The following is a 12,875-nucleotide window of genomic DNA, read 5'->3' as shown; positions in this document are numbered from 1 at the left end:
AAACAAGCAGTGAAAACTGTAGTTATGTTGGCTTTACTATGTCTTTGTCTGATGCTTATACCCCCATATTGCTTAAGTGTAGGCTACTGTTGTCGAAAGAAAGAAAGAAAGAAAGAAAGAAAGAAAAAAACAAGATTCGACATTAGACTTTCTGGTCCCCTGCCAATTATTTTATTAAGCAATAAGCCACAAGAGGCCGTGCTTTACAGTGATTAGAAGGTTTAGACGCTGCGCAGCTCACTGTGAAGCATAAAGTCTCTTGTGGCTTGTTGCCTCTAAGACATGGTAACACAGCATTGTATTAAAAAAGAAAAAACAAATGTTCAATAAATATCTTACTTTTAATTAACAATATGAGCGATGTAGTTCTTGAACAGTAGCCTAGCTAAACGCCGTGGTTGCTAGGCGACACATAAATAGAGGCATGTGTGGTGATTTGTTTAGCATATTAATATTGTAGGCCTAATTAACTACTATGCAGTCATGTGCTATATTTTGACCTCATAGGCTACTCAACACAATTTGGCCCTGTGGAGCCTTTCAGAACATGTTGGCGTCATACACATCTAGCCTGTTTATAATCATTAATGGGCCTAAATGCTTCCTCATTCAACGTCACTATCTTTGTTTGGAGAAAGTTCATACACCAGCTCTAATATTGCGTTGCACTTTGAGAGGGGGATTAAGTATTGTGTGCACTGTCCAGGGGAAGCCTTTCCTAGGGTGATAGTGCATGTTGATAAACTAAGCTCTCTCTGCCATCTAGTGGTGAAAATATGAACAACTCACTCTTATTTGCAAGTCATCCATCCATTAATAAACCCATCCGTTCATTCATTCATCCATTAATTTATCCATCTATTCATACATTTTCTGTACCCGTTTATATGGGTATTTGCAAGTCAGTGTGGACGATATTATGCGACGCTTTATATGATTTTAAAGGCAGGGCGCCTCTTTCTTCAATATTAGGGACTACTGGGTAAAGACTAGGACCAGCACAACAAAAAAAAACCTTTATTGCCACATACACAAGGCTAATTTTCTCAGTAGGGTGTTGTACCAACCACCATAACCCCAGGCGGGACGCAAACAGTATCACTGACACCCATTTGTGAGTGACCCACTTAAGATATTGTGAAAACATACTCTGTTGTGCCAAGGCTATGCACGGCCTTTCCACTGTGTACTATGCAATGCCAAAACTAATCTCGCATGTTTGTTCATCTACATTCACAGTGGGAGAGCCGGAGGGCCCTACACGCTCACTACGCAAATTGCGTAGGGCCCCGTAAATTACGCAACGGCCCCGCCTCCCCCTCGTGTCAAAGCGTGTGTCAATGTTTACAACTTCGATGAGAGGATGAAGCGGAACTATGCTTCTGGTCACGAAAAGAGGGAAAAAAAACACCACGAGAGTGAATTGCGGAAACAGCAATCAGGTAAACTTGTGCTCTCTCCTCTCCAAGTTTGATGCCAGCAAACTCTGGACTAATGCAAGATGGAAAGCAATGGATTGACACTGACTATTAATTAAATATTGAATTTAAAATGTTGATTAGCAGGGCATACTGGGCAATATGGATGCACATTTCTCAGTAAATAATAACCATCAATCCATCATCACTTATTCTTAGACCGACAGATGGAGCAAACTGTTTTAAAGGAGGGAGGATTGTAGTGGGAGCACTGGGGTGTCAGGTGTGACTGTATGGCAATGACAAATGGTTTACATCGCTCACGGGTCAGGTAGGAGGGCCCCTTAGCAGAATTTTGCTTAGGGCCCCAGGGAGGTCAGGACTAAGCTATAGCCTACTCTGCAACTATTCACCGTTGTAAGCTATGTGACTGCGTAACATAGTGACATGCATCTAATGTGTAATCCAAGTGTCAGCAAAAGCATTTGATTTGCAATGCCTCTGACAGCCTGATAGTCTATTCCGAAAATGGACAGATGTTTTTATTACCTCACTCACCCAGATAGGCTACACAGTCAGAAAAAAAGATACACCTGTGTTTTGGCACTTGGGCTGAACAGGTATTTAACACTGTCGCAAGAAGATAGCCTACATTGTTTTACAATAAAGTATGTACTATGTACTCTATTTCTTAACTTTATTTTTATTATTATTCAGTGGGTTTTATTTTCCATCTTATGTTATGCTCATTCTATGTCTATTTTCATGCATGTAATTTCTTTGTTGTAAAGCACTTTGAGCTGCATTTCTTGTATGAAAGGTGCTATACAAATAAAGTTTATTATTATTATTATTATTGTTAATAAAGTAAGTAGCCTAAGTAGCAAAGCAGTAGCCTATGTCTGGATTACCAACAGGGCATGAGGGACACAAGGGCCATTAAAGTTTCTTGTATCGTAGATAAACATGTAAAATGTCATTGTAAATTGGACCTGTGTTTCCCTTTGCATATCTCGGCCATATATTCAGTAGTTTTACATTAAGTAGCCTAATCTCTATCGTTTGCCTAACCTATCTGACTGGGACAGTGGACGAGGCAGAGGCATATTGTACAGTGTCGATGACAACGCACGGGGCCATTGAAACTGCCTGAGGCTCTAGCGGGATAATCCGGGCATGCAAAGTAGGCTATATGCAACGCCAGCGAAAAGCTACTCCATATTCCCCCTTGAGGTAAAACGGTATTCCTTATAAACCTGACAGCGTGTGTCCTTCGGGGTCGAGCCTGAAGCTTTCGTCGGTGGCCTCTCGCTGTGTGTGAGAAGTGCCCCGCCCCTCCGTGCGCCCCACGGGCAGGCAGGCAGCACACCCACCCACCACACCGAGCGAGCCCAGCCGTCGGTAACGGAGAAGATGGCAGAGCGGCAACAGAAACACGAAGGCAGGGTAAAGATCGGCCATTACATCCTCGGCGACACGCTCGGAGTGGGCACCTTCGGGAAAGTAAAGAGTTAAGTCATGTTTTTGTTTCACGTCGTGCAGAATGTGTACGTTTGTGCCTTGTAGTCGGGATAATGCGAACAAATCGCTGTAGCTTCACCCCCCCCCCTTCCCTCCCCGACAGTGTTGAACTTGCCGGTGGTCAGTACGCAAGCTGCGTAGCTGTGTGCATAAGGCCAGCAACAGAATTGATTTGGGGCGTACATGCCGTTTGAGAATCTGGTAGCTTGAAAGGCAAATTCTTTCACCGAAGCATATCTATACCTCTCTCTTATCAGCAATGAGAGGTATAATTACATGGGGGACAATGGCTGCAAGTAGCTAGACAGGCATACTTGCGTTATTGTCGTGTAGCCAGTGATTACTTGGTCGTGTATGAGATTTTTACAGTCCTGTTTGCCGTAAAGGACATGTCTGAAGAGTATAGGCTGGCCGAAACCCGCCGCTAACTGTAATATCTTAACTGAAATATTATTAACAACATGGTGTAGTCCGATATGTTATCTCATTGCCAGCAAGTGGTATGCGCCTACAAACTCTGGCACGAGCCACACGGGCGTAAAGTTTGCCCAGAGTAGCATGTCATGCTCTCATTTCAGTTTCCTCAGCGACAGTTTTCGGGCTGTCTGCATGACCTTGTGGGATTTTAACTCCATTCTCACCCCGCCTCTTTCTCATGCGCAGCTTGAGGGATGTAGTAGTGGCGGGTAAACCCACTTAAAAACTCACTTTACCCACATTTTTAGGCTGGCATAAATCTTTATGAGGTAAAACCATAGTGTACATCATAGTGAGTAGTATAAAACTGAGGTAAACCATGCAAAAACTGGGTCTTATAAGGTTGAAAAAACAAATTAGGGCTAAGTGCTATGAAAATCGAATTGATTTTTGTTTATAATGGCAGGTTTAGGATTATCCCCTACTGGAGGTTCTAGTTCACCCGCCTTTTTGTTTACCACTATCACTGATGCCTTTGCAGTCTAGCTGTGATAGTGTTTGGCTGCAGTAATAACAATGTGGCTAGACAGTCTCAGGCAGGCAGGGAGAGAACAGCTTGCAGCTCTCGCTCAGGGACTCTGAATAACCAGCTTGCTCACTGAGTGGAAACAAACAAGGCTACAGTAGGCCCAAAACCCTCAAATGGAAAAATGGGGTCAGCCAGATTTTATTCACTGACATGTTATAGTCTGCTATGTGCAACAGGTCTCCAAATCAAACCTGAATCCATTAGTCTCTCTCTCTCCCGGGCACGCATATGTCTTTTGCCTGTGTGTAAAGGCCCCTATGTGTGTTTAATCTCTGCATGCTGTATCTGCTTCATATCTGTATTCTTTTGTTTTTAGTCGGGGAGCATCAGCTGACAGGCCATAAAGTGGCTGTGAAGATCCTGAACAGACAGAAGATCCGCAGTCTGGATGTCGTGGGGAAGATTAAACGGGAGATCCAGAATCTCAAACTGTTCAGACACCCACACATCATCAAGCTGTAAGTGGAGAGAGACGTCACGTCCCTCTGTCAGATTTGAGGCTCTTGGTGCTGATATCCTACATCAAGAGATAGCTGATGTTGTGTGATAGCTGTTGTGTTGTGAGCCTTGTGCTACGTCGTGTTCGCTTTGTGCTGTGGCATGCTCTGCTCGTCCCTGTGTTTGTTTACTACAGCTGCGCTATACTGAGCATGCCCACAGGGCTCCCAGGAGGGTGAACACACACACACACACACACACACACACAGGCCTGGAGTTAGATAGAAGAATCTGTTCTAGTTAGCACAAATCTCCAGTTAAGGGGATAGAAGTTGCAGTAATTCCTGCATGGCAAAATCCTGTGTCTGGTCTCCTCTCTGCCTTTTCTTTGACCCTGTCTGCTCTCTCTCTGTCTATTTCTCTTTCTCTTTCTTTACCAGCTCTCTTTCCCTTTCTCCTTGTCAGTCTGTGTTTCTCTGTGTCTCTCAACAATCTTTGTGTTATTTTTAGGCCGGGGTTAGGGTTAGCCCACTGTCACACTGTGAGCTATGGCAGATATGTGAGCTCTCAGGCTGTGAGCGTCTACTATCAGAGCAGGACTGGAGCAGTGGGAAACACATTGTTGCACACACACAGGCATAAACACAGACACACGGACTCATTATAGGCACATACACAGTGCGCTCGTACACAGACGGCTTAAGGCTTTAGGGTGGAACTGAGCAAAGCAGCCACTGAGTAATACATTCTCTCTGTTTTTGAAAGCAGGAAGAGAGGGAATGAAACAGAACAAATGTCTTTGAATTTCCCTCAAGTGCTCTCACTGTTTGTATCTCCTTGAAACTCTGTGCATGTGTGTGTGAGAGAGAGAAAGCGAGAGAGAGATTTTGATTTGTGTGTGTGTTTGTGTATGTGTGTGTGTGTGTGTGTGTATGTGTGTGTATTTCGTGCACCGCGCCAGCCGTGTTGTGCTACACTTAGCATGACAGGGCTGAAGCTTGTGAACAGATTGTGATGAAGTGCAGAACCTCCCAGGAGCAACCATTCACGAGATTGTGCCTGCATTTTAATATATCTGACCTTTATGAAAATATTGTATATGCTCAACAGCCATATATCACAGCCTAGCCTTACCTATTTGTGGCTTTGTGCCTGTGTGCATGTGTTGATGTATTTATATCCTTGTGAAGGCATTTGGTTCTTCATAAGGATAGAAAGGGCCACATGTCATCACAAGGGTAGAGATGAGATAAAGTCCATACATTGATAAAGGGTTTTCAGTTAGGATTAAAGTTAGGGATAGGATGTAAAGGGTTATGGGTTAATGAATGTACAGTAATTCAGTGGAATGTCCTCACAAATGTAAATAATCCAAACTTGTGTGTATGTGTGTGTGTTCAAGGTACCAGGTGATAAGTACTCCCACAGATTTCTTCATGGTGATGGAATATGTGTCTGGAGGCGAGCTGTTTGACTATATCTGCAAACATGGACGGGTAAGACATTTAATCTGTTGATTCAGTTGTTGATTTGAGTCCCCAACCACTAGCTACCAGTGGTTACCCCATCCACAAAAATGATGCAACCCATCCATATGCCATGTTTGGCTCAGTCACCAGAATTCAACCCAACTGAAGTATTATGGCAGTTGTGGAGCAGTGGCTGAGATTGTGTATTCTACCACCATCAGCAAAACACCAACTGAGGGATTTTTTGGTATTGGAAGCTTTGCAGCTTGTGGTGGCCTGTTAAGACACTTTATGTTGGTGTTACGTTGATTTTGGCAGTGATCTACGTGCTACTACATGCTACTATTTGGATTTTGTGGTGTTAGTTTTTTTAAAATTTTATTTATTCAGGGAAAGCTGACTGAGCACATATACCCGTTTTCAGCAACACCCTGCTTCACATAATTTCATACAATTACACACATTGAGATCAGAGAAATGCCCAGTACAACCACAGTCATCTGCTGTTGGCCACAGAGCAGCTACTGGAGCAATTAATAGTTGGTGTAGAATGATATTCTATTACGCCAGTCCACAAAATCCTACCGACCGCAACCACACCCCATTGCTCTGTCACATTATACTGTCCGTTCATATTGTCTCTTTCAGGTGGAGGACACAGAAGCTCGCCGTCTTTTCCAGCAGATTATCTCAGCAGTAGACTACTGCCACAGACACATGGTGGTCCACAGAGACCTCAAACCCGAGAACGTCCTGCTGGATGCCAGCAAGAACGCCAAGATAGCCGACTTTGGTAGGATCCCCAGAGAGCAGGGAGGGATGGGTGTTACAGGTAGAGGGAGGGAGAGAAGACTGGCTTGGCAGACATTAAGAATTAGAGAAGAGAGACAGCATAGAAAAACAGAATATATTCAGGGGTGCGAATGAGAAAGAGGGACAGGCAGAGATCGGGGCAGAGGTGAGTGGAATACACAAAGTAAATGCAAAGTTTGAATAGAGCCAAGTGGCAAATTGTTGCAGAGCTAGAAGGCATGGCATCCCACCTATTAGTTATACACTTATGGGAAAGTGTGAAAATCATAATAATTTACCTGTTAGCCAACCTGCTGATTAAATTAGAGCAAATCGCTCACTGAATACAGTTCCTTATCAGTTGCACAGTAATTATTCTAGCTGATTGTTTAAGAGATAGCGCCTGATGCAATATAGCCACGAAACAGTGAAAGGTTTTCAGAAATATACGAAGGCCCTTGTACCCAGCGGGGCGTGTGGGGTGGAGAGAGGTCTCCTAGCAACAGGCGGGTCTCATATCAACTCTGGCAGGAAGCCTTGAGGCCCAGTGTCATCTGATAGGGAGGGAAGGAGGGGGGCAGGCAGGGGGGAACAGCGGGAGAAATGTTTTGGCTGAGAGAAACAGACACTGGTGAACAGCGAGAGAGATTGTAGAGGAAAAGGGGGATCAGAGATAAAGGGGAAGGTCAGGACGTTGGAGAGCATCTGGTGTTTAGCCTATGGTTGAGGCCCTGGCAAGCAGAGACAGGCTCATCCAATTAGATGAGCTTTGTGTTTGGGGCTTAGAGACTTGGCGGGTAAAGAAGGATAAAGATATCATTCATGCCCACAGCGCCTAACTCTTACCCTCTCTCTGCCACATTGTGTGACTGCACCCGACTCTGGCCATTTTACCTTACATCAAAGGAATGATAGTAACAATATGCTAATATTGTATGAAAGATACATCGAGGAAAGTGCTTAGACAGTATCAGTCAGTATCAGAGCAAAGACAGAAGGGCGTTAATGTGTCCTTGCCCTGTGTTTGGCCTACAGGACTGTCAAACATGATGTCAGATGGGGAGTTCCTGAGGACGAGCTGCGGCTCACCTAACTACGCTGCTCCAGAGGTCATCTCAGGAAGGTGTGTGTGTGAGCATGCATTTCTCCATTTCCGCATGTCTGTTTTTGCATACAAGACTTCTGCATTTTGTATGGATCTTTCATTTTGTTTCCAATCCTTTCATCATGCTGCCAGGCTGTACGCAGGCCCAGAGGTGGACATCTGGAGCTGTGGGGTGATCCTGTACGCCTTGCTGTGTGGCACCCTGCCCTTTGATGACGAGCACGTCCCCACGCTGTTCAAGAAGATCAGAGGAGGGGTTTTCTACATCCCAGAGTACCTGACCCGCTCCGTGGCCTCGCTGCTGATGCTCATGCTGCAGGTGGACCCTCTGAAGAGAGCCACCATCAAAGACATCAGGTACTGACCCCTCTCTGCTGGGTCAACTGGTCCTAACGGAATCTGCAGTCTTTTCTTTTCTCTCTCTTTTTTTTGTTTTTATTCTTGGTAAAACTTGGTTATCATCATTTTGTCATATTAATAAACCTTTTATGTTTGTCAGTGATTTCAAAAAATACTGTAAATTCCATAGAATTTCCATTAGAATTGTCTGCATTGCAACAGATAATAAAACAAAGTCTGCAGATTTGGACTGAGCAAATGATGACAGTGTAAGAGTGAGGAGTACTCCTGAGAATCATTGATTACATTGACATGTTCTTTATAATAATATAGATTTTTCACTTTGAAATGAATCAACTCAAACCTGGGTTTGGTTTCATAGTTTTGAGTGATGACTTGACACTGATTGCATCTTGAGTCGACTGATTCTCCCATCCTCTGTCAGGGAGCATGAGTGGTTTAAGCAGGACCTGCCAGGCTACCTGTTCCCCGAGGATCCGTCATACGATAATACAGTCCTGGATGAGGAGGCCGTCAGGGAGGTGTGTGAGAAGTTTGAAAGCACAGAGTCTGAGGTCATGTCCAGCCTCTACAGCGGTGATCCACAGGTACACTCAACCCATATTTCTGATCTGTTGAGGAACAAATTAGCCTATTCTCTGTTCATCAAATTGTGGTGGTTGTAAGATTCTTGTTTGTTTTTATTTTGGGGACATCTGGTGATAATCTGATATTACTGTGATGTTTTTGCACTGCACTTCCCAGTGCTGTGACGCATTTTTCCTTTTCTGTTGATAAAGTTTGAGTTTCTGTAGGTACTGACCTTTCCTTTGTCTGTTCAGCCATGGTGACTATCACTGGTCATGTTAACTACCCAGTTCGTCTTCTGTTTATTCCAAACAAACTGATGTTGACGCTGCCAGAAACGTGAAACGAATAACTTCTTGTGTGTCAGAGATTTTTCCCAGGAAAGATTTACCCAACATTGGGTGTTTAGAACAGCAAATGTAAATTTCTGAACTGGGTATTGGTTGAATTACAGTATTGTGTCATACCAATTAGCAATAGAGTAGCAAAATGAACATTTATTTATGTGAAAATTAAAGCCTATATATACTATTAATATTAATAGTATATATACAAATATGTACATATATTTGTATTTACACATTTTTTCTTATATAATTTTGTCCGACATTTGTTGTGTTTGTTGTTTTGTTGTTGTGTGTTTTGGCCATATGCATATGTGGAATTCCATTTCCATCTTAACCCTTAGTTTGAATTGCCCTCACTTACTCTTCTGTTTACTGTTTACTTCCCATCCTCCCTCCATCCTTCCAGGACCAGCTAGCGGTAGCCTACCACCTCATCATAGACAACCGGCGCATCATGACCCAGGCCAGTGAGTTCTACCTGGCCTCCAGTCCTCCCCAGGGCTCCTTTATGGAGGAGGGCATGCCGCTGCCCCCTGGGGTCAAACCCCACCCAGAGAGGATGCCTCCGCTCCTGGCTGACAGTCCCAAGGCCCGCTGTCCTTTGGATGCTCTAAACACCACCCGGCCCAAACCCCTGGCAGTGAAGAAGGCCAAGTGGCACCTGGGCATCAGGAGCCAGAGCAGACCCTATGACATCATGGCTGAAGTGTACCGGGCTATGAGACAACTCAGCTTTGACTGGAAGGTAATAGGATATGGACTGTTTGCCATTCAACCGCAACACACACACATATCCATATGCATACAAATGTGTGTCTGTGACTTTTGTTTGCAGGTGGTGAACCCATACCACCTGCGTGTGCGGAGGAAGAACCCAGTGACTGGCAACCTGGTGAAGATGAGTCTGCAGCTTTACCAGGTGGACAACAGATCCTACCTCCTTGACTTCAAGAGCATTGACGGTAGGTGACAACAAAATATTTACACAAGACCCCACAGGCAACCGCAGATCATCTAAATGTATCACTTTGGTCCTCTGCTTCAGTTGAAAAAACCCTTGGCCCTGCAGTGTGGCTGTTCTTTGAAGAACTGATGTTCATGTTATAGGGGTTATGTTTGATTTAACTTGTATAACTTTATGAACTGCTCTGCTGTTGAATGCTGATGCTACTTTCCTCTGCTCATATTGCTCCAGATGACATCATCGAGGCGGTGGGCTTTAAATCGGGTTCGTCCACCCCCCAGAGGTCCGGCTCCACGGCTGGTCTCCACAGACCCAGACTGAGTATCGACTCAGCAAGTCCTGCTATGGATCTGCCCCAGCTCAGCTCCTCTCTCCCTGGGTCCCTGTCTGGTAGCTCGCCCCTGCTCACCCCACGTCAGGGATCACACACCATGGACTTCTTTGAAATGTGTGCCAGTCTGATCACCACACTGGCACGCTGAGAGGTCTACCCCCGACCCCTAACCCTTTCCTATGATTGGATGCCAATGGGGAATTCAAGCCAATTACAGATCTGGGATATATGGAGCTTAGAAGTCTCAAGTGATCTCCTCTCTCTGTCTCTTCTCCTTCATCTCTGCGCCAGTTATAACAGACTGGAGAGGTGAATGGATATGTGAAAAGCAATGTCTGTCAGGCATTCACCTCAGTGTTCACCTCAGATGAAGGAGAGATAGAGAGGAAGCCATTGAGACTGACAGAATAATAGCTTGTTTTAGTTTGTTTTGACAGTCCTGGGGTCAGAGACCAGGCGTGAAACATCTGGCCACAGCCTGTTAGAACTGATCCTGGGACTGGAAACTGTGAACTAGTTGAGGCCAGCAGGGTGAGAGGTTAGAGGTCAGAGTTCACATTTGTTGGGACAGGGTCAGCTAAGGTCAAGTTCACTGTCACTCCTCCCACAAATACCCTCAATCTTCTATCGGCTGCGGAAATGTAATCAACCATCATAACACATTATGGCGGGAGACCCTGCTGAGTTTGCCACAGTCACTGATCGGAGATCAGTTTTGCATCTTCTCCTATTTTATGATTAGGGCACCAGGTGGGAAAACTGACACCAGGTCTGTGTCTGAGGCAACATCAACACATGCAAAAATTTAATTTCAGGTTTTATATGGTTTTGTAAAGAAACAGCTTTTGTTATCCATGTATGGTATATTTATATTACAATCACATTATGTAGTTGAAAAGGTTGACAAAGGCATACCAAATAACAGAGTTTATACGTGCATAGAGAGGATTTTTGTTATTATTTAGGTGTCAGATCCATATTTATTTTTAAGAGATTGTTTTTTTAGGCACTGTAGGTACATTATTTAAACACTGCATCAACATAAGGAGTTTTATCCTGATTTTGAAGAGATTGTAGATAAGTGAACCTAGAGAGATAGCAAGGTAGCCGAATGACAATACTCTGCGTGTTACTGACTGTGTGCTGCGTTTAGTTTTGAGGCACAGATACATACCATCTCCCGTGCGGTTTCACAACTACTAAATTATCCAACTCATTTTTAGCAGAGCAATAGACTATCCAGATGTATCGCTTAGATATTGTGCATACACAGCACTCTTGCGTCCTTCACTTTTGCAGATTGAGAAAATGCTAAAATTTTGCACTCAGCCATTATTTTATACATTCAAGGACTGTCACAAATATGCAACAGAGAACACACGCATACGCACATACACAGACACACTCCTTCACACCCCGGTTTAGTCGCTAATAAATGAAAAAAAAGTGAGCTGTTGTAACTGTTATTATGCTGGTCAGCCATGCATACGCAGAACGCAATTTAAAAAGCACAAGTGGGTCTGCAACATCAAGAGGACAGGCATGGCATTCACACACATATACAGCAAGCTGAACAAAAGAGAAGCCTTGTGCTGCTTGTAATCTTAGCTAGCCCTGTGATCACACTGTATGTGAGAAGAGAATGATGAGAGTGAAGAGGGGAGAAGGGAAATGACAAAATGGTGGAATTCATGTGAGATGGTGTATATCTGTTGCAGACCTTAGGCCAGAATAAGCCACAGAAACTTTTCTCCGGTTGCCTTAAAAATGCAAACACATTAATTCTGTGCATATGTATGTGGAGTGTGTGTGCATGAGTCGGTGTGTGTAGTGGAGGCCAGAGGGGTTGAGTACAGTGTGTCACGTGTCTGTCTTGTTTTGCTACTGGCTTGATCACGGATGAGGTGAACACTGGTCAGTCAGGAGGATCTATGCTGTAGTTTTGATGCCAGTGAGATCTCTGTTTTGTCTGACATTAGCAGAGCTGAGAGAAAGTGCAAATCAGAGAAGAGAGCGATGAGGATCAAAACATAATGCTTCGGTGTATTGTAGCTGTTGTTGAGCGATGGTCATGGTTGTGTGTGTGTGTGTGTGTGTGTTCTGTCCAGCCATTGTTGTTGTCCGTTCAGTCTGCACTTTACAACTCATTTGCTGAAGCCAGCACATCTCAGATTTTCTGGTTTACAGCATCACTCTCTTTGTGTGCAAGATTGTTACCAGAGCCAACATGAATTGGGCTATTCACACAAATTTAGAAGAAATGAATGATGTGCAATTGTCTCCAGAAGTCTTGTAGTGTGAATTTATCTATTGTTTTTGGTCTCTAGTCCTCCGTTATGATGCATGACATGGTATTAGTATGGTTTGATCTGCTCTGCATTGTCCTGTCAGTTTGTTTGTTGTTCTGTATCGTTGTTGTCATACTATGAAGGTGATTTTTTTTTCTTCTAAATCTTTTACGACTGAATGTAAAGTGAAAGCTGGTGCTTCTCTCTCTCTCTCTCTCTCTCTCTCTCTCTCTCTCTCTCTCTCTCTCTCTCTCTCTCTCTCTCTC

The 12,875-nt window shown here is 44.1% G+C and overlaps 1 protein-coding gene across 3 annotated transcripts; it reads left to right on the top strand.

Annotated features, from left to right (window-relative positions):
* Positions 1-2,827: 2,827 nt before the first annotated feature.
* On the top strand, positions 2,828-12,851 carry prkaa2 (protein kinase, AMP-activated, alpha 2 catalytic subunit). 3 transcript variants are annotated; one of them, XM_071524963.1, is made up of 11 exons: positions 2,828-2,928; positions 4,262-4,403; positions 5,786-5,879; positions 6,501-6,645; positions 7,680-7,767; positions 7,882-8,106; positions 8,534-8,702; positions 9,307-9,315; positions 9,430-9,768; positions 9,859-9,985; positions 10,219-12,851. In XM_071524963.1, the coding sequence occupies exons 1-11, from the start codon at positions 2,832-2,834 to the stop codon at positions 10,467-10,469; spliced, it is 1,686 nt and encodes a 561-aa protein (XP_071381064.1). In that variant the 5' UTR covers positions 2,828-2,831; the 3' UTR covers positions 10,470-12,851. The 3 variants fall into 3 exon arrangements, with proteins under 3 accessions (XP_071381064.1, XP_071381063.1, XP_071381065.1); XM_071524962.1 differs by lacking the exon at positions 9,307-9,315 and having other exon boundaries at positions 8,534-8,696; XM_071524964.1 differs by lacking the exons at positions 6,501-6,645; positions 9,307-9,315 and having other exon boundaries at positions 7,631-7,767; positions 8,534-8,696.
* Positions 12,852-12,875: the final 24 nt, after the last annotated feature.

Source organism: Centroberyx affinis, unplaced genomic scaffold (assembly GCF_046629955.1).
Source record: "Centroberyx affinis isolate AG114_WGS23_722 - 3 ecotype Tasmania unplaced genomic scaffold, CSIRO-AGI_Caff_v1 ptg001253l_1, whole genome shotgun sequence".
In the NCBI taxonomy this organism is placed as follows: Eukaryota; Metazoa; Chordata; class Actinopteri; order Beryciformes; family Berycidae; genus Centroberyx; species Centroberyx affinis.
Note: the sequence above shows the minus strand (reverse complement) of the source record. Positions and strands in the feature narration are given on the sequence as shown.

Excerpts from the sequence above, each read along its gene's own strand:
- prkaa2 (XM_071524963.1), top strand. The coding sequence starts at position 2,832 with ATGGCAGAGCGGCAACAGAAACACGAAGGCAGGGTAAAGATCGGCCAT. Across the intron at positions 7,768-7,881 it reads CCAGAGGTCATCTCAGGAAG|GCTGTACGCAGGCCCAGAGG; the intron begins GTGTGTGTGTGA and ends TCATGCTGCCAG. Across the intron at positions 8,107-8,533 it reads GCCACCATCAAAGACATCAG|GGAGCATGAGTGGTTTAAGC; the intron begins GTACTGACCCCT and ends ATCCTCTGTCAG.